General features: G+C 42.1%; 1 protein-coding gene across 5 annotated transcripts in view; it reads left to right on the forward strand.

Annotated features, from left to right (window-relative positions):
* The window catches only part of LOC122921092 (A-kinase anchor protein 2-like), a 376,427-nt gene that overhangs the window by 291,674 nt on the left and 63,745 nt on the right, over positions 1–21,008 (forward strand). Inside the window, exon 1 of one of the 5 annotated variants that reach the window (XM_044271059.1) lies at positions 7,278–7,427. The exons of the other annotated variants lie outside the window; for them this stretch is intronic. Within the exon in view, the coding sequence (XP_044126994.1) occupies positions 7,368–7,427 (60 nt within the window). The 5' untranslated portion in view covers positions 7,278–7,367. Of the gene's footprint in view, positions 1–7,277; positions 7,428–21,008 lie in introns of those variants that run through there. 5 annotated transcript variants of the gene reach the window in all.

Raw genomic sequence — 21,008 nt, forward strand, 5'->3', positions numbered from 1 at the left:
GATTGGAGTCCAGCGTGATGTCATTGAGTCCTGCGTATATTTAATTCAGAGCTATAGCCACTCCCCTGCCCACCTGCTGCTGATTCATATGGAAAAAAACTGTCACTCAGCAGCAGGTGGGCAGGGAGAGTCAGGAGCTCATGAATATTCAGGACTCATCATTATCAGCTGGAGCTTTTCAATACAAGATATTGGCGGATTGACTGGGTCAATTAAAGAAAGTGACCCAGCATTTTGCTTAGAGAATCAGTCACTTATTTATGTTGCCCTTAGTTAGGACACCATAAAACTGGTGACAGGTTCCCTTTAAAGAATAAAGGCACATTTACACAGGACTGCTATGCAGCCAATTATCAGGAATTAGGGGGAAATTTATCAAACGGGTGTAAAGTAGAACTGGCTTAGTTGCCCATAGCAAAGGAGCTGTGAAAAATCTGATTGGTTGCTATGGGCAACTAAGTCAGTTCTGCTTTACACCAGTTTGATAAATCTCCCCCTAAATGTTCATAGTTTATGCAGACACCTAAAACTTATTTTAGGACCATCAGATCATGCTGTGTGAACAGTGATCTGCAGCCAAAAGCCAAAAAATAATGGATCTGTATGGGGATAAGCGATTGCAATCGTCATCTCTTATCCCCATCTAGTGGAGGTGATTGCTGCATGTAAGTGTAGCTCTTTATCTCCACTGACGACCAAGCAATTATCGGGAAGGAACAGTTCTATCCCGATAATTGCCTGCCCAGTCGGCATGTGTAAATGCGCCTTAACACAGGCTGACACAGCAGGCAATTATCGTGAATGTTTGTTCCCAATAATTTCCTGCTCATCGTAGGAGGTAAGAGCTGCATTTATATGCAGCAATCATCTCCTCTGTATGGGGACTAGCGATCACAAATGAGAGAGACATACATAGAAATACATAACTGCTAAGGCTACTTTCACACCTGCGTTCAGGTGTCCGCTCGTGAGCTCCGTTTGAAGGGGCTCACGAGCGGCCCTGAACGCAGCCGTCTGGCCCTAATGCATTCTCAGTGGAGGCGGATCCACTGAGAATGCATCCGCCTGCCAGCGCTCAGCCTCTGCTCCGCTCAGTGAGCGGACACCTGAACGCTGCAAGCAGTGTTCGGGTGTCCGCCTGGCCGTGCGGAGGCGAGCGGATCCGTTCCGACTTACAATGTAAGTCAATGGGGACGGATCCGCTTGAAGATGACACCATATGGCTCAATCTTCAAGCGGATCCGTCCCCCATTGACTTTCAATGTAAAGTCTGGACGGATCCGCTCAGGCTACTTTCACACTTAGAAATTGTTCTAAGTTATAATGCAGACGGATCCGTTCTGAACTGATGCAAACGTCTGCATTATAGGAGCGGATCCGTCTGATGAAACATCAGACGGACCCGCTCCGAACGCTAGTGTGAAAGTAGCCTAAGCTAGAAATTATTCTGAGATAAGCATATATGTCATCAAATAGCGATACTTTGTTTTCTGCAAGCCAGAAACATGGTGACTTGTTCAGACCCGCCTTTCTTACACTGATGGCCCTCTTGGACTCTATTAGCACTTGTTAGCACTGTCAACAGAAACTTGTCAGTAAACAATACAAACAATGGTGGAATTGGTGTCTGCTTCCTTTATATTGAATTGGGTGATACAGGTTTTGCTAATGTACTTTGAACCTAGTTTCAGAACAGTTGTTCACATTGCATGGGTACTTTAAGAACCCTTACTTGCATGGTTTTCACTCATTAGTATGGTTTAGGTGGCTGTAATAGAGTATATTTAAAAAATGTTTAATTGAACCAAGCTCATTGTGACCTTGTCTTAACTGTTTAATCTATTATATTCACTCATCCGCAGCAAAATAGAATACGTGCTCATATACTCTATAATTAGATCTTTAAAGGGATTTCTGAGATTTTAATATTGCCTCCCACCCTAAATCATCAATATCCGATTGGCAAGGATCAGATTTCTGTTTGAAGTTGTTTGAAGAGACTGTGGCACTCCAGTGAGTGCGTTTATCGGTCACGTGGCATAGGCTCAGCTCAGTCCCATTCAAGTGAACAGAGCTGAGCTGCAATACCCTGCGCAACCATTATCCAATGGTCGGCGCTGTGCTTGGTAAGCTCCTTAAAATGGCTGATCAGTAGAGGTGCCTGGAGTCGGACCCCCACAATCTGATATTGATGATCTATCCTGAGGATATGCCATCGATATCAAACGCTTGGAAAACCCCTTTAAAAAAGACTTAAAACTGTACACAACCACTATATGGCCACATAAACTAAAAGTATTACCTTCAGAACAGAAATAAGGATTATTATTTAGACAGCAGCCTACTCCATATGGCACCATCAGAATTACTAATATGTACTGTCTCACCGACACAGTGGTCTTTGTTCTCCCTGACGGTGTAGGAATGAATGACGTAATCAATAACACTTAGGAAATCATGTAAGGTTGGGTTTCCTCATTCAGGTTTTATAATGCAGTTTTGAAGCCAAAGCCAGCACATTTATAAAGAGGAGATAACTCAATCTTACCTTTATATGGTCCTGCCTTTGGCTTCAAGTGTAAATCCAGCCTTATACTGTATTCCCCAAACCTCATTAGTTAAAGCGAATGTCTTATCAGAAAATGACCTATTGTTTAAATCACGTTTCTATGTTAAACACATTTTTATGATGGTTATTTTTATGTCAATATCCACAAAAATCTTAAAATACGGTGGTTTTCGCACTGACTACTAGGCCTAATAATAGGCACCACTTCTTGGTCTGTACAGATCACATTACTGCAGTTATCTGCTTAGCTGTCATTCTAATCCTGCCTATAATGATATTACCTCTGTGCATAGATAAGACAGGATCCACCATTCACAATAGGTATTTGTCAGAGCTTATCTATTCTTTCCTTGTACAATGACCTCTGCACAGGTTGCAGAATATAGAAAACAATCCCATATAAGTCAGTGCGGCCCCCTCCTGACCATTGTGTCTACGGACCATAGGGATGCCGTTAAGCAGTTTTCTTACTGCTTTCTAAATGCTGTTAAGAACAGCTCAGGCAAGATGGCAGCCCCCATAATAATGTTCAGGAAATAGAATTTAAAAAATCAGAAAATAAAAATAGATTAGAAAAAAAGGAGAAGTGTATACTTTGCACCTAGGGGTGGGCGATATGGCCTAGAATCTATAGAATCTATATTGTGATATAATTTTAAGCATGCGCGATATGCTATATATATCGGGGGGGGGGGGGGGTTAAACTTTTTTTTACTTTTCATTTAATAACTATTAGCCTCCTTAGGGGTTAGAACCCTTGTCCTATTCACCCTAATAGAGATCTATTAGGGTGAATAGGACTTCACACTGTCCCTGCTGCCCTGTGCATAGTGCACACAGCAGCAGGGAGCTTACCATGGCAGCCAGGGCTTCAGTAGTGTCCTGGCTGCCATGGTTACACTGCTGGGAAGCTGCCACCCTGGGGCCACTGCTACCAATAATCGTGTGGAGGGGGGGGGGGGGCGCAATTAATCTAATACTTAGAAGAGGGGGAGTAGAAGGGAGGGGCTGTGGCCACTGCGCCACCAATGAATATAGTAAATATGTCTGAATACAAACGTAGCCTGCATGTGCCGGACATATCCCATACCTGGCCTCTATTACTGCGCGCCGTGATCTGCCGCAATTAACCCCTCAGGACCTGGTGATAAACAAAATCTCTATCGTTGGCCAAATTTATATTGTTTATATCGCATATCGTCTATATCGCCCACCCCTACCATAAATATTAAGGGGCATTTGCCAAGCTATTTACACCACTTGTGGTGTAACAAGTCACATATTATGGTGCATGACATATTTGTGCCATAGCATGCTGGATCAGGACTTATCACAGGCGCCTCATATTGCTGGGTTCGAATTCAACCAGAGACAAGATCTACGTGGAGTTTGTATGTTCTACCCGTGTTTGCGTGGGTTTCCTCCAATACTTCAAAAAATAGGCTAATTGGCTTCCTAAAAAACGGACTCCAGTGTCTGTTGGGGTCAAGCGCCTATATATGGCAGCCACTGACCTCCTAGGGAGTCACCACAGTCACACAACTACAGTATCTCTGCACTTTGAGTACTTGTTGGAACAGTGCATTACAAATATTTGTTGTAATTTGCAACTTTTTCAGATTTTTGCCACTTTTCTGACTGCAGGATCACTTTTGCCACTTTTCTGACTGCACACATGACTGCAGGATCAGTCTACAAAGAATAGTATTAGTTGTCTATACCAGAGAGTCACATCTATACAGGAGCTGTATACACAAAACAGCATTGTCGCGGTTGTCGATTCAACAGTAAAGCAGTCCTGTCCTGTATTTCAGCTTGATTTGATTATCCCTGAGTAATGTTATGTCTATGTGACTTGGTGCAATAGCCCACGTGCTGAAGTTTAAAAGGTTATACTTTCAATGCTGTAAAGGTGTGCAAACTGAGGACAAGCATGAGCAAATGTCTAATGGTCTTTAGCAGGACGAATATAACAGATAAAAAGCTGACCATTTGATGTTACCCATGTATAAGAAAGATAACCAGGGGCAACCTTCTATACCCTGCAGTGTCCATTCTGGAATTCTGGGAGGAGTGAGCATATTAATAAGTGAGGCTTGAAACGGTACACAAATGTGAAGCCTGTGATGCTGCCATAGTGATGGCATTCTTGTCTTAATGGACCTGCACTGGAATGCAGACGTCATTTTACTAGAAGTTTACATGGACAATTAAACATCTGGCAACACTGTAACCTGCAGGTTTCTATCTATTTATCTATCTATCTCATATTTTTCATTACACCTCAGGTCAGACCACCAATCAGACCCCCAATGTTAATAAGACCCCAGTAAGACCTCAGATCAGACCCCTATGCCTCATATCAGTCCTCCATACCTTTAATCAGCCCCCAGCCATATACAGACGTGGACAAAATTGTTGGTACCCTTTGGTCAATGAAAGAAAAAGTCACAATGGTCACAGAAATAACTTTAATCTGACAAAAGTAATAATAAATTAAAATTCTATAAATGTTAACCAATGAAAGTCAGACATTGTTTTTCAACCATGCTTCAACAGAATTATGTAAAAAAATAAACTCATGAAACAGGCATGGACAAAAATGATGGTACCCCTAGAAAACACAGAACATAATGTGACCAAAGGGACATGTTAATTCAAGGTGTGTCCACTAATTAGCATCACAGGTGTCTACAACCTTGTAATCAGCCATTGGGCCTATATATATGGCTCCAGGTAATCACTGTGTTGTTTGGTGATATGGTGTGTACCACACTCGACATGGACCAGAGGAAGCAAAGGAAAGAGCTGTCTCAAGAGATCAGAAAGAAAATTATAGACAAGCATGTTAAAGGTAAAGGCTATAAGACCATCTCCAAGCAACTAGATGTTCCTGTGAGTACAGTTGCACATATTATTCATAAGTTTAAGATCCATGGGACTGTAGCCAACCTCCCTGGACGTGGCCGCAGGAGGAAAATTGATGACAAATCTAAGAGACGGATAATCCGAATGGTAACAAAAGAGCCTAGAAAGACTTCTAAAGAGATTCAAGGTGAACTTCATGCTCAAGGAACATCAGTGTCAGATCGCACCATCCGTCGTTGTTTGAGCCAAAGTGGACTACATGGGAGACGACCAAGGAGGACACCATTGTTGAAAACGAATCATAAAAAAGCAAGACTGGAATATGCCAAACTACATGTTGACAAGCCACAAAGCTTCTGGGAGAATGTCCTGTGGACAGATGAGACAAAAATCGAAGTTTTTGCCAAGGCACATCAGCTGTATGTTCACAGACGAAAAAATGAAGCATATCAAGAAAAGAACACTGTCCCTACTGTGAAACATGGAGGAGGCTCTGTTATGTTCTGGGGCTGCTTTGCTGCGTCTGGCACAGGGTGTCTTGAATCTGTGCAGGGTACAATGAAATCTCAAGACTATCAAGGAATTCTAGAGAGAAATGTACTAGCCAGTGTCAGAAAGCTTGGTCTCAGTCGCAGGTCATGGGTCTTGCAACAGGACAATGACCCAAAACACACCGCTAAAAACACCCAAGAATGGCTAAGAGGAAAAAATTGGACTATTCTAAAGTGGCCTTCTATGAGCCCTGACCTCAATCCTATTGAGCATCTTTGGAAGGAGCTGAAACATGCAGTCTGGAAAAGGCACCCTTCAAACCGGACACAACTGGAGCAGTTTGCTCATGAGGAGTGGGCCAAAATACCTGCTGAGAGGTGCAGATGTCTCATTGACAGTTACAGGAAGCGTTTGATTGCAGTGATTGCCTCAAAAGGTTGCGCAACAAAATATTAAGTTAGGGGTACCATCATTTTTGTCCATGCCTGTTTCATGAGTTTATTTTTTTACATAATTCTGTTGAAGCATGGTTGAAAAACAATGTCTGACTTTCATTGGTTAACATTTATAGAATTTTAATTTATTATTACTTTTGTCAGATTAAAGTTATTTCTGTGACCATTGTGACTTTTTCTTTCATTGACCAAAGGGTACCAACAATTTTGTCCACGTCTGTATGTAATCATCCCCCAGCCTCAGATCACAAAATAAATAAACCACTTACCTCTCCTGCTCCTGGGCGCCTCTGCTCCTCTCCTCCAGCGCAATCCTCTTCCTCCTGCTGTCGGCTGTGCTGTGAACTGACACCCACAGCCGAGGATCAAGAAGCGGTGAGTACAGAACCTTTACAGCTTCCTGGTCCTACCGTACTAATGAGCGATTCCATAATGGAAGCGCTCATTAGTATTCGCCCTATAAGACGTAGGGGTATTTTCTCCCCAGTTTGGGGGGAGGGGGAGTGCGTCTAATGGGGCAAAAAATACGGTATATCTATTTATCTCCTATCTATCATCTATCTCCTATCTATCTATCTCTAGTTGTTTTTATTGCACTGATGGTGGAAAATTGGATAATTAGCTGAACACCAGGAAACAAAGGCCTGGGCATTAGCATCACCTGCCATTGTGAGAATTAGAGCCTGTGTGAGAGGCGAGCAGGTTCAAGGGGTTATGGTAATTGAGTTTGATCTAAGCTCCTCCTGAGAGAAAGCTCCTTATCTTGCATTACTTTCACAGTCTCTCTCTTGCTTCAGTGCATACAGAAGTTTTGTTCCCGTAGGCTGTAAAATTCTCGGTAAATGTACTGGAAGGCATCACTTTTTGCAGCCGATTGTGCAGAGGGAGCTGTATCCAAGGGAATGTGCATCTACAACAGATAGTCCTGATAAGCACTTGGATCCATCTACAGTGTCTTCCAGTATATTTGAGCGTTGCGAGCAATGTTCAGGTACACAGCTCCTTGGCAAGTGCTATGCTTCAATATGGATCAAGGTGTGCGGGTAAGATACCTCATTCATGTTCTGTGTGGTGCTGTAGGTTAGATGCTGTATGGTATCCCTTTGTAATCTTTGCCAGTCACGCGACAAAGTGAAAGGTGATAATCCCAGTAACTGTCTATGTCATCAGACTGTCTAAAGCCAGCTCAGGGTGACCATTAGGCTCTGTCAACCTAAATCTGTCTTCACTAATGTCCAGCCCTTTAACTAATTTCCTACAAGTGGATGAAACATATGTGTCTTCAGTCGCTGTAGGATTTTCTAGCTAAAATTACATTACATAGTCATTTTGCACATATATTTTTCATTTATTTTTGGACTTTAGGAGGTTTTACCCAATAGGCACCAGAATCGTTTCAAATGAGTACTGGTTTTGCATTCATGATGTATTTTTAATAGTAACTCCAACCTAATACTGAGGTTGTATTCATTTGAGACGGTTTTGCAGCCAAACCACTATGACTGGGCAGCCACGTACCTGTATGGGTTAATTTCAGCTGTAACATTATCAGTATACATTGGGTGTTTGTTCCCCCCCAGATATTTTCAAGTTATCTGGTACCGGTTAGAGGCAGGCTATACATAAAGGCTCATTTAAACAGGGCATTGATTGGTCAATTGTTTGTACAATAGTTTGTCGACCATATATTTCAACTGCGTAAATGGGAGAGTCGCTGCTGACAAGCAATGTAATTACAAAGGGGGGGGGGGGAATTGAGTGAACAATCACAAGAGCAATCGTTCATTCAAACCTCTACCGATAGATGCCTAGTGAGGAGGAAAGTGAACAAGCTCTGATTGACTTCCCATATCATTAATCGTAAGCATGATGTACTCTTGTAGTATGTGCAGACGGCTCTGTGGCCACCTGCAGCTTATACTTTATAAGGTATACTAAAGGAGTATTATTATAAACTGAATATTCAAAGAAAATATTTTTTATAATTTTTTTTTCAATTTTGGCAGTACTATGCCATTAAAAACAAAAGATTGTCCTTCTCTAGAACTAATGAGGATGACAGTTCTGAAAGGGACAGGAGAAATCTCAGTTTATGACACTGCTGTACAGTGGAAGAGATTATCTCCAAGGTAGTCTCATTAGAATAGTAGGTGGAGGATTGTAATGACTGATGGAATAATGACTGCTATTTTAGTCTTTTCATAAGCCTAGATAAACATTTAGTAGACAGAAAAGGACCTCAAAATAGAACTTCAAAGTCAGCAGTTCATCATGACACTAATCATGGAACTAAAAAAACACTGTGATAGCCACAAACTTAAATGGGTTCTCCGTAGGTTTTAAAAAACCCATGCTTCCTTCTGACTTCTGGATAAAAGACAGTTTAGTTAGTACTTATTCCTCTGTTGCTTTGTTGATGCCACCATCTCCATTGTACCCACACAGGCTATGGGCTTTTCAGCTCGGGTCCTGACTGGATGTGTGCCCTTCTATTCCCGTTCAGCTGCATTTACTATTATATGGAAGGATTCCCTAATGAACCAGAGTAATGGAAATAACTGTTTCATTCATTTCCCTTTCATAACTTACCGTAGTTTATTGTTTCTCAACCTCTTTCTGATTCTGGCCGCTTCCGACTTTAGCCCCCTGGCATTTCATCAGATTGTGAAATATTCTCCACAAACACTGCACTAAGTATGGAACCCTCCACATACACCCACTCCCACAAAAGATGGAAATACATGTAACTAATATAGGGGTTACCAATTTGGTAACAATCCCTGCAATAATCCAGTGGCTGGGGTAAAAAGATCCAATGCAGTGGACCCAACACTGCAGTGGGGATGGGGTTAGATCCCCACATAAAAAAAGCCCTTCACTCTCTAGTCACTGTTGGACAAAGAGGAAGGGAAGAAGAAAATCGCCATATATATCACAAAAAACATATAAAGATATAACAAACCTGTAGTCATGTTTGAAGGAGAGTGAAGCAGAGGGTCGAAGACACACCTCAACATGCGCTTCACATAAGCTTCAACAGGAGGATATTTTTTTTCCTCAAATACTTCTCTATGGGAAAAAAATATATAAAAAAATACACCACAAAACCATGTAACTAAGAAAGGCCGCCCTTAAACAAAAAATGCATTAATTTAATGGTGTTTTTTCTTTATATTTCCCCTTCCTGTTAAATTTATTCTAGCCTTTGGCTCAAAACCTGCATCAAAAATGTCATTGGCCTTATTGCAAAAAATGCTGGGGCCCAGATTTACTAATATGTCTGCACATAGAGTTCTGGCCTAAAATTCTGTCTCAAAGTAAGCCAACCAGTTGTTGGTATGGAGCTAGATAAACGTGTCTTTCCCTGCTGATGCATGTATCATCCAGCCATTGTGAGAAATCAGGTGCAGGTTTAGACCACCAGTCTAAGGCATGTATTAGACCAGCAGATGTCTTACAGATAACGATTGTAGATCAAAGGTTTTGCGACTCGTTAGCGACCAGTAATGTGCTTATTACATAGAGCGATGTTTGTTAATACTTTTGCTCGTTAATCGTTCGCTAAAAAGTACCATGCCTCTATGTGATTTGTAAGCGAGTAGACGACTCCATATTATAGGATCGGATCTGTGACCAAGGAACGATAATTGTTTAGCAGCATGAAAGATCTCAATTGGTGAGAAACTAGCAATTCTCCCAATTTAATCCCTTATGCTTATTACATCTCGCAAGTCTCGTTCAATTTTGTTTGCATTAACGACATTTGGTACGATATTTTCTCCGTCTAATATATGCTTAAAGGGATTCTGTCACCTCTTTTTACCCTATAGAGATGCGGACTGCACGGCTAGCTCGCCCCTAGCATGTCCGCAATATACCAGTCCCTTATCTCTGAGTGGTTTTATTGAGTGTAAAAAATGATTTTATATATGTAAATCCGCCTGGTAAGGAGCCCAGCACAGGGAAGGAACACTATGCCGCCACTGCACATGTGATTACGGCGATCTGAGCAAGGAGGCAATTCCTGGGTACAGGCGGTGCTGGGCTCCTTCACAGGGGGCGTGGCTGGGCCCCAGAATGGTTAGTACAGCCCCTTGGGTTCCTTACCAGGCTGATTTACATATATATAAAATCATTTTTTACACTCAATAAAACCACTCAGAGATATGGGAGAGGTATATTGCGGAGATGCTAGCGGCGATCTAGCCGTGCATGTCCACATCTCTATAGGGTAAAAAGAGGTGACAGAATCCCTTTAAGTTTATGCCATCTATAGGATCTGGGCCAATGTGTGAAACCAGCCTTATAGTCATACAAATGTGCTGTGAAAGGTGATCTGGGGGTAACCCCTTTGTAGGGAGCAGCGGAGAAATTATTTTTATTACTGCAGTATATCTCTTTGAGTAAATAGTCTCCAAAACCCTACAAGGAAGTCCACTTGACGGTAAAAATCTGAGCCTCATGCTGGTTCCCACACAGAGGCAATATTGGTGCATTTTGTTTCATAACCAGGATCATATCCAAAATCATAGAGCATTCTGTTATACATACCGTACCATACTATTAACCCTGAAGTCTCCTTATATCACTCATAGTTGTATGGTATGTGTAGAAGGCAAGCACACATGCAGTGGCGTAACTAGAAATGACTGGACCCATAGCACCTTTTTGAATGTGCCGACCCCCCAAAAAATACTTCTTTGCAACCTCCTCCTCCTGTGCAACACCCAATCCTGTGGCTAGTCAAGATTGCTCTCTCAGACCAGGCCCAGTAGCTGCTCTGTCCATTTCCTACAGTGTCACTGTATATTATGTCATTGTATAATACTGATGAGGGGTTCCTGACAAAATCTTTTAGTCCTCCTCCTGATGGGGTCCTGACAATAAAATCTTTTAGTCCTCCTCCTGATGGGGCCCTGACAATAAAATCTTTTAGTCCTCCTCCTGATGGGGTCCTGACAATAAAATCTTTTAGTCCTCCTCCTGGGTCGGCCCCTTCTGATTTTGGGCCCCAAAGCAGCCGCTTCCCCTGATTCCCCTATAGCTACACCCCTGTACACATGTCTAGTGCACTTATACATTAACATACATCAGATAAGCAAATAGTTTCTTCTGCCTTTAAACAAAAAAGCATGCTATATCCTATTTCTAGTAGCTGTGCAGGGAGTGGGGTAGCTAAGCTGTGATATCACTTATTGTGTATTATGTATATACAGATGTTACCTGTGTTTGTAGCCCTGCCTGTGATGATAATGAGATGACTGCTGAAAAGTGATCTGTACCGAACAGAGTCTCAACATATTGGTAGACTTAGACTTTTAATAAAAATTCCCAAAATATGTTTAACATTAAAACTTGATTTAACTAACTTAAAGTAAGTACACTGCCACTTTTGTAGTTCAACAAGCAAGCTGAGCATTTAATTAGTTTGAAGTCAGTGGAGGAGATTTACTAAGACTGGTGTTTCCTATGGCAGTTTTAGTAAAAATTAAGCTTAAGTAAAATGCCCCAATTTATTGAGACACCTCTTAATAAACGTGACACATCTTCTGGCTTTCCGTACGGCAGAAATTGAAATTTCAGTTACAATTTACGCCAGTTTCTGGAGTAAATTATAATAAAAGTGTCAGGCAGTGGTTTGCTCTGCCCCCTCTTGTTAAGCACCACCCATTTTTTCACAACTTTTCAAAAGTGGTTAAGAGCTCAAAATTTCTCCAATTATGGCTCATTGCTCCATAATTTACAACTTTTTTACACCTCTATTGTAGAGTAGAAACATTGAGAAACCTCCCCCACTATCTCACATTTACTGGAATATTCATGGAGCATTGAAATACAGTGAACTGTTGAATTCTGAGTGTCCTTCGTCTCGCGTGAGAATTGTGTGATTTTATGAAATCCATTCAACATTAGCACAAATCATACAAGATATTTTTACAGGAAATGTTTTGAGTCTCTTAGACCAGATGTTCGGCCTGTAGTTCATGACATTAAGCAGGGTGGCAGACTTAGATTTTTTTTAAGGCCTTTCATTTTCAGATATTCAACTTATTTTCTTTGCTGGCAGCACTGACACGAGATATGAGACTGCCTTGACATGTAGGTCTTTGCAGCATTTTCTGTTGTAAAAACTCATGCTCCAGATGTTAGCTGAAGGTCTATGGGAAATATGCAACACAGTACGCAAAATTGTTTATTTGGTACTGGCATTTTTTTCTTTCTGGCTTTTTAAAAAAAATGCAGCATGCTAAGCTCTTGGAGTTTTTTTTTTGTCTACACCTTCTCTATAGGGAATAGTAGTGGTAATACACGCTACACTGTGTAGGTTGTCAGTTGAACATTCATGATACAAACAGTTGTTACACAACCAATTTTCTCATACACATTTTAGTCCCTATTGCCTATTATACTCATTTAAGTAGTCCATGCATGAACAATTTTAGTAATGAATAATGAACAATGGTCTTGACCCCTCCTTTTTTGGGTGGCATCTACCAAACGTTCAATGAAATTTCACTCAGTTGCACCATACACACTCAACCATCTATCACGTAAAAATAATAATAATGCGTAACTTGTTTCTAAAATATTTGGGTTGCTTACCTGACGATAGTCCATGTTACTTGAAATAGTTTGTTCTGAACAACGTTTTGCTAATGAGTATGGCCGCCTTTAGGAAAGTAGTTGGTTGAAGCCACTGAGTTGGTTGAAGCCACTTGAGTTGGGACCCTGCATCCCAAAGCCAACCCGTCACCATGAAAATGCAGTGCAATCTACAGGTAACATGTAGAACAGGAGGGGCTTAGCAGATTTAAGTATAGCAGGGATGCACAACCTACAGCCCAGGGGCCACATGTCACCCGGTATGCCATTCTGTGTGGCCCTTAACCATCTCTAACACCCCTATGTATGTAAATCTCCTCTGTTCAGTATTTCAGAGAGAAAAAGATGGCTCTCTCCATTGCAGTTTACTGGGGATGTGAAACGCTTGGATGCTCCTGCAACGATCATAAATTACAATGGATATAAAGTGCAAGTGCAGTCAGCAGCAGAAGTTAATGAAAAGGATCCGTATATTCATCAACAATGATGTAGTCATTGATTTGGTAAAAAAAAAGCAAAGAAGAAAATATATACACCAAAAGAGTGTATACCACTGGCGCCACAATATGGCACACAGAGCTTATATGGTCATACAGTGTGAAAAAAGCACAAGCTAAGTGAGACTGATATAAATCTCCAGTAATCAGTGACATATAGAGAAAAGAAAAACCAGTGAGAGCATATTGCAATGTATACTGACCACAATTTTGACCTCAAACCATCCAGGCACCACCAGTCCACTCCCACCAGTCTTGGTTTTGGCGATCCTTTCTAAACAGACTGTAACTCTGTACATTAACCGCCCAGTCATAGCTATCATCCAGCCATGTCTCAGTTATTTCCACTATGTCATAGTCCTCCTCACACATCACTAATTCCAGTTCACCAGTTTTATTAGTCAGGCTTCTGGCATTAGTATACATACATTTAAGAGGTTTATGTATATTTTTTTGTATCCTACACTTTTCCTTCTGAGCTGTTCTAGTCCCTCCTTCCATTTCTCCCCTAGTCCCATTACCTTGTCCTTGGTCTCTATCTGCACTATCTTCCCATCCTTTAACGTAATTACCCTCCCCCAGTCCCTAGTTTAAACACTTCTCCAACCTTCTAGCCATCTTCTCCCCCAACACAACTGCCCCCTCCCCATTGAGGTGCAGTCCATCCCTACGATAGAGCCTGTAGCTAACAGAGAAGTCGGCCCAGTTCTCCAGGAACCCAAACCCCTACTTCCTACACCAGTTCTTGAGCTACTTGTTAACCTCCCTAATCTCCCGCTGCCTTTCTTGTGTGGCTCGTGGTACCGGTAGTATTTCGGAAAATACTACCTTTGAGGTCCTTGCCCTAAGCTTTTGACCTAAATCCCTAAAATAATTTTAGGACACTCCACCTCCCTCTAACTTTGTCATTGGTTCCAATATGGACCATGACCGCTGGATCTTCTCCAGCCCCTCCCAGTAATCTGTCAACTCGATCCGCGATGTTTCAAACTCGAGCGCCAGGAAGACAACACACCATTCGACGATCCCAGTCTTTGTGACAGATCGCCCTATCTGTACCCCTAATAATTTAGTCTCCCACTACCAGCACCTGTATAGCCTGCCCTGCTCTCCTGGTCCCCTGCTTACTGGAGCTGACATTCCCCTGACTGGCAGAGGAAGTGTCCGGCTGCAGAATTGCTCTCCCTGAACGGACATCCCCCTCATCTGCCAACCTTGCAAACTTGTTGGGGTGTGTCAGATCAGGGCTAGCCTCCCTGGCATTCTTCCCTCTACCCCACTTTCTAACTGTTACCCAGCTAGCTACCTCACTTTCCAGAGCCTCCTCGTTACCACCCTGCCCCACATCTACCCCATAGAGTGCTTGCTCAGCTGAGCAGCAAACTCTTTTCCAAATTGTCAACGCTTCTCAGTGTTGAAATTCGGCCGTTTAGATACTCGATGTGCGATTCCAAACGGGCAATTTGCTCACATTTTTAACAAAGATATGCACCCTCAAACGGCTGTTCCAGGACTGTATACATTATACAAGATGTGCACTGGACTGCGCTGTCAATAATGGAACACATACTAAGTGGGGATTACACAAGAAAAGAGAAAAATACAATATAGTGCAGTGATAAGAATCTAACTTACTGTAGTCCCCTCCTAAAGGCCCTGAATCTCAAGTCACGTAATCTAAAGTCACACACTTTAGGCTCCATTCACACGTCCGCAGAATGTGTCCGCATCCGTTCCGCAATTTTGCGGAACGGGTGCGGAGCCATTCATTCTCTATGGGGACAGAATGGATGCGGACAGCACACAGTGTGCTGTCTGCATCCGCAATTGCGGAGCGCGTCCCTGATCTTCAGGTCCGCAGCTCCGCAAAAGATAGAACATGTCCTATTCTTGTCCGCAGCTTGTGGACAAGAATAGGCATTTCTATGGGGGTGCCGGGCTGGTGTGTTGCGGACCCGCAATTTGCGGGTCCGCAACACATCACGGACGTGTTAATGGAGCCTAATACAAACACACACTTGAACTCAAACATGCGAATTCTCACAAACTCACATTATTTGCTTGCTTGTATAAATGCAGCTCTCAAACCAGCCTGCTTTTTTTTCCTCTGGATTCAAAGGACTGAGCTGCCCTCAAGGCTGGATATTTACCGTCTCCTAATTAGATAACCTCACCCTAATTGCTCACCTCGTCCACACCCTGGAGAAGGAAGAGAAAAAAAAATGTAATCACAGTATACTCTCAGCTGCTATGCAATAAACCTGGCAGCAAAAGCAAGTCACAGTGTACAATAAAGTCAGGCACAGCCACTCAGCAATGCACACAAATAATTTAGCTCTCACAGATACTCCCTCACGTAATCTAAAGCCACACACTTAATACAAACACACACTTGAACTCAAACACGCGAACGCTCACAAACTCGCATTATTTACTTGCTTGTATAAATGCAGCTCTCAAACCAACCTGCTTTTTTTTCCTCTGGATTTGACTGAGGTGTCACTTTAAATATGTTGTTACTTTGAGATCGGTCGCCCCAGTCAGAGATGTCACTCATAGTTAGGTAGGGACGACCTAGTGGCAAGTAGTGAGAAAATAAGCTGTACCGCTGCAGCATTCTTTGCCTGCATACTTCCTGAATGTATGTGCTTGTAGCTCTGTGGCTACAAGCTCATAGAGTGGAATAGATACAGAGACAGCTCTGTTCCCAGATATGAAGAGGAAGGAATGAAAATAAACCAGGAACCTCTGTCATGAAGACAGATTGAATTCCTCTGTAACCAGACATTAACTTAGTTATCAGACACACACAGTGCATAGTCAGATGCAGCATTAAATGCTGCAACGTTGTCGCATGGTGAGTCATGTGAATTACAGCTTATGAAAATGGCAATTTATATTTAATCAGCATATATATAAAGCAGGCTATTTAGCCACGTCTAAAGAATCGCACAGATTATCTCAAACAGTATGGGTTAAAAGCAATGGCATTAGTGATCACTCCTCCCCATACTCTGGAGAAGATCGCTGCATTTAAATGCACAGCTCTCCTCCACCAGGGATCAGCAGATTGTCGAAAAGGAGCGCTGTAATATCATCCCGTGTAAAGGGACCTTAACAGAAATTGAATCCAGTGTTGAGAACAAAAGATATTGTCCAGCTCCAAGAAGAGTCATTTTATCAAGGCTTTATTTGTAGAAATAATGATGACAACAATCTTTGTGCAGCGCTAGAGAATATGTGAGCGTCATACAATATATAAATGAATAAAATTAAGCCATAAAAAACATACATATATACACACACGTTTAAGACACTCGATGCATCCTTAGTGATAGAGCACAAGATACAAACACATATGCTATTTTAAATCTAAAATTAACCAATTAAGTAACCATTTCCCTTTATGAGTCATAGAGAATGCCACAGGTAGGGAAAAAACAATAGGTTAGGTTTACCACAAGTCATTCTACATCATCTGGAATTCCTTGAGTTTCAATGTGCTTGATAACAGGCATTAGTAATGATTCTGAAAATCTGACATATGGAAGTCTTCCTAAGAAATTGCCAACCCAAAACGCCATGGGGGGGGGGGGGGAGATTCATTAAAACTAACAGAAAAAACTGCCCATGGCAACAAATCTCAGCGTGGCTCAGCACCATAAAAGCATTATTACCATGTCACGGTCTCTCCCGTGACAGGGTTTAGAAGATCTAAGACACTGGCTGCACGTGATGTGACAGCCTCTTTGGTTTTACTTGTTTCTGTGTTGTTGCTAGTTATGACCACACCTCTTGTCTCACGTATAGCTTAACTGGTCATTCCAACTCCTCTATTTAGTGTGGTCTCACCCATCATGCTATGCGGTTGATAGCTCCTTTCTGGTTGTGGAAGTGCTGCTGTTTGGTTCTCCTCTGAGTTCCTGCTCGTCTGCGTACTTCGAAGTTAAGTGCCTTTTCCCTATTTCTAGCTTGTTGTATTCCCCTATCTTTTGGTATTAGGCCTGAGGGAGTCTCCTGTTCCTTCAGCTGGGAAGGAACAGGTCATCTTTTGTTCTGACACTATTTCCAGGGCCCTTTAGGGTCAGATAGGGCTCTAGGTTCCTGCGTATGAGCATTCCTACCCTCGAGGTCTGCTCATACTGATAGTAGTCAGGGCTCGGTTTAGGGATTCACTAGGTGGTGACCTTTCCCTAGTTTCTAGGCCTAGTACCTTTTCCTTTGCCTCCTGTGTTCGGTGTGGAGTTTACCTCCCACATCGCACCGTGACCTACCATTAGATACGTTTCATGAATATCCCTCTGAGGTTTCTGTATTTTAAAAGCATGTTCACATCCAGTAATCTGGAAAATCTACCAGTCTTGAGGACATGACAGTTTTCCTTTTCTAAGGTGACACCTCATTTTCCATCAGCAAGGAGCAACTGTCAACTATATTAGATTCTCTGGTGTAATGGAACAGAGGGAAAGACAGCTGCTATGCTGATTTCTTCCTACATTGATCTCATAGGTGTAGGAGGCTTTATTCAGACAGCCATCATGCTGTTCCTATGAATCCCACGTAATACTACAATAACAGAACCTCATTAATTAGACCAACAGAACCTTCTATTGTAACATTAGTCTTCGAGTGCTTGGTACAGTTTTCTCCCACTCTTCAGAAACATTATTCAGGGCAGGTGGTCTTTAAAGTAGAGCAATCAGCCAAACATAAAGCTCTTATAAGTAAAGACACATGCAGTTTGCATATGAAGGCGATGCAGTCTAGAGGAGAAGGATATATGTTCATACAGTTTATCCCTTGGCATTTGAAAAAGACAACTGACTCTTTGTTAGTCCAGTTAATGTCCATCTCTAAGGGCAACATATTATTAGAAATCAATATATAGGAAGGCTTTCATCTGAATGGTATATATGAAGTAACTAAAGTGGATCAACCTTGTTGCGGGCTAGGTGGAAAAAAATTACCAAAAGCTTACACTGCTATAAAATAAACTGAGTAATATTCGCCTTACTGATCCACTGCTGGTTGGCTGCAGTAGTCACATCTTCATATCAGGATGTCATTGCTGGAGGTCTGGGTGTTCAGGTAATTGAGTGGTGTTCCAGAAGGAATACAATGTATGAAAATTAGCTCTGTTTTCAAAAAGAGAAAAGAAAGCATGTCTCTCTGGAACTACCAGTTGGAAGGCAGTTATCCTACAAGTCAATGTTCAGCTTTGTAAACTGGCCTTAAGATATAATTTAGGATTACAGCCAAGTCAGAACCTCATCTACAGCTATGTTGGGGTGATTGCCTGTCTCCAGAACAGAGCAGAGACAACTGAACTACAGTAGCTGGGTGAGGGGCATTTGTCGGAGATCCAAAGGGTACCATTTCCTAGTGTGGAGTGCGCCTACTCGGAATAAGGAGTTTTGTAGACCATGCAATACTCCTCTATACATTAGCTAAAAAAAGGAAAAGAAAGGACAAATGTGCTTCTGGAGCATCAGTAATATTAAGGAATGGTATACAAAATACAAACACTATAAGACCAGTACTAATATGGACTGTAGTATTACATTTTATTCAGACTTTTACTAGAACTGTTTTTAAACCACTTGGCTGATGGACGGTTTACTAATCATAAGTACCCAGCATATGTCATTCTATTCTTTAGGGCCTCTGGGCTCAAGATAGTTGCAGACACATTAGCTCTCAGCCATTCAAACCCACAATAATTGCACTTGTGTGCACATGTCCTAATGGCCTGGATTTCTGTTGAAGAACATAGATTGAGACTAATAAGAGACAATTGTGAGAACTCCTATTGGTAGTCGTAGTCCTTTTTGTTCCCGCATGATGAATTATTATTCATTATTTTGCTTGGTTGGAAAAAGATAACCTCAGGGTCAGACTTTAGAAAGATTTTATAGTTAGAGCCAAAAGTGGTTATGCATCAAGTTAATTTTAGCCTTCTCAGCTGGAATCAAACTTAGTGAACATTATAAAGCAGCCTACCACACCGCAGATGGACTTTTACTGTACGGCCACATGTCAGGTTTCCTGATGCGTTTTTGGAAGCCAAAACCAGGAGTGAATTAAAAAACCTTTATAATATTTTTCGTTTTATGATCCACTCCTGATTTTGGCTTCCAAAAATGCATCAGGAAACCTGGCCATGTGGCTGTACCCTCAGTGAAATTCAGTGAGTCATTAGAGGGCACTCCTGCCGACACCCCCTGCCAATCAACTGTTTGTAGAGAAGGCCACGTTCATGTGAGCACTGCCTTCCCTGCTCGCCGTTGCAACCACAGTGGTGCACCACTTCAATGGGACGGCTCCTTCCTATACACTTGAATAAGAAGTGAATGGAATGGCTTAGGTGTAATTACACTGCTCACCACTGTGATCTCGACGGCGAGCAGGTAAACAATGAAGGGAAAGTAGCGTTCCCCCGAGCATGGCCTTCTCTTCAAACAGCTGATTGGCGGGGGTTTCGGGGGTTAGACCACCACCAATCTGGAGCACCCAGGGGCTGGCTAGAGCCCAGTTTGTAAACACACCCTATTCCTCTAGCCCTTGCCCTAGATGTCTAGCCCTATTGTCTTGTGCCTGTGCCGTAGCTCTCTTTCTTGATGCATGTGCAGTGGATCAGTTACTGCTTCCCAAGTAGTGCAGATACCATCTGCGCACATGCCAATGATGCGCAAGTACACCAAAATGTCTGTGTCCCCTACAAGCCTGATTAGAATTTAGGAGGATAAAGGATGTATAAAACTTCGCTTTTTTTTAATCCACTTGGCTTCAAAAACTGCATAATTTTTTTTTGAACATGTGGTAGCACTCAGTGTATATGTATGCAAGACTGTTTTATCAGAGGTTTTGCCACCCTTTATTAATGATGTTTATTGCAAGACTATGTTAGGGTGTGGCCCTCCATGGGTACTGTAGCTAGATAACTGCTAATTGCGAAGCTGCACCAGTAATTGATTTCCAGTTGCAAGTACTGGTGCACCCTGGCGATAACCCTGGTGTAGATTCTGTGACTCAAATGTTCTGTTGAATTGGGTTGTAAACTATGTAGTACATCGGTATGTCAAAAGTTTAAAGGTCTCTTAACAGGAGACTATCCTGAAAACTGACCCTTGTAGAGGTGCAGTCAAACACCCAATGAATGTGCAAATAGTCGTTCATCGAATGAGATCATCGCTTATGCTGACACATAGTTCATTGTTTTGGGCAGCAGCTTGTGCTGTGTAAACAGCAATCTGCTGCCCAGACACAATGAATCTGTATAAAGATGAGCGATTGCAGTAGCCATCATTCATCCCCTTACAGTGGAGGTGATTGCTGCATGTAAATGCAGCTCTCACCTGACTCTGAGGGGCAGGCAGTCAGGAAGGAAGGAACAATTACTGCTTGCTCAGTGTAAATGCAGTATTTTGGTCAGTATTTTCCATTAGTATTTGTAAGGCTACTCACACTAACGTTTTCACTGGATCCGGCAGGGTTCAGCAAAAACGCTTCCGTTACTAATAATAC

The sequence above is a fragment of the Bufo gargarizans genome, chromosome 1, assembly GCF_014858855.1.
Source record: "Bufo gargarizans isolate SCDJY-AF-19 chromosome 1, ASM1485885v1, whole genome shotgun sequence".
NCBI classification, from domain to species: Eukaryota; Metazoa; Chordata; class Amphibia; order Anura; family Bufonidae; genus Bufo; species Bufo gargarizans.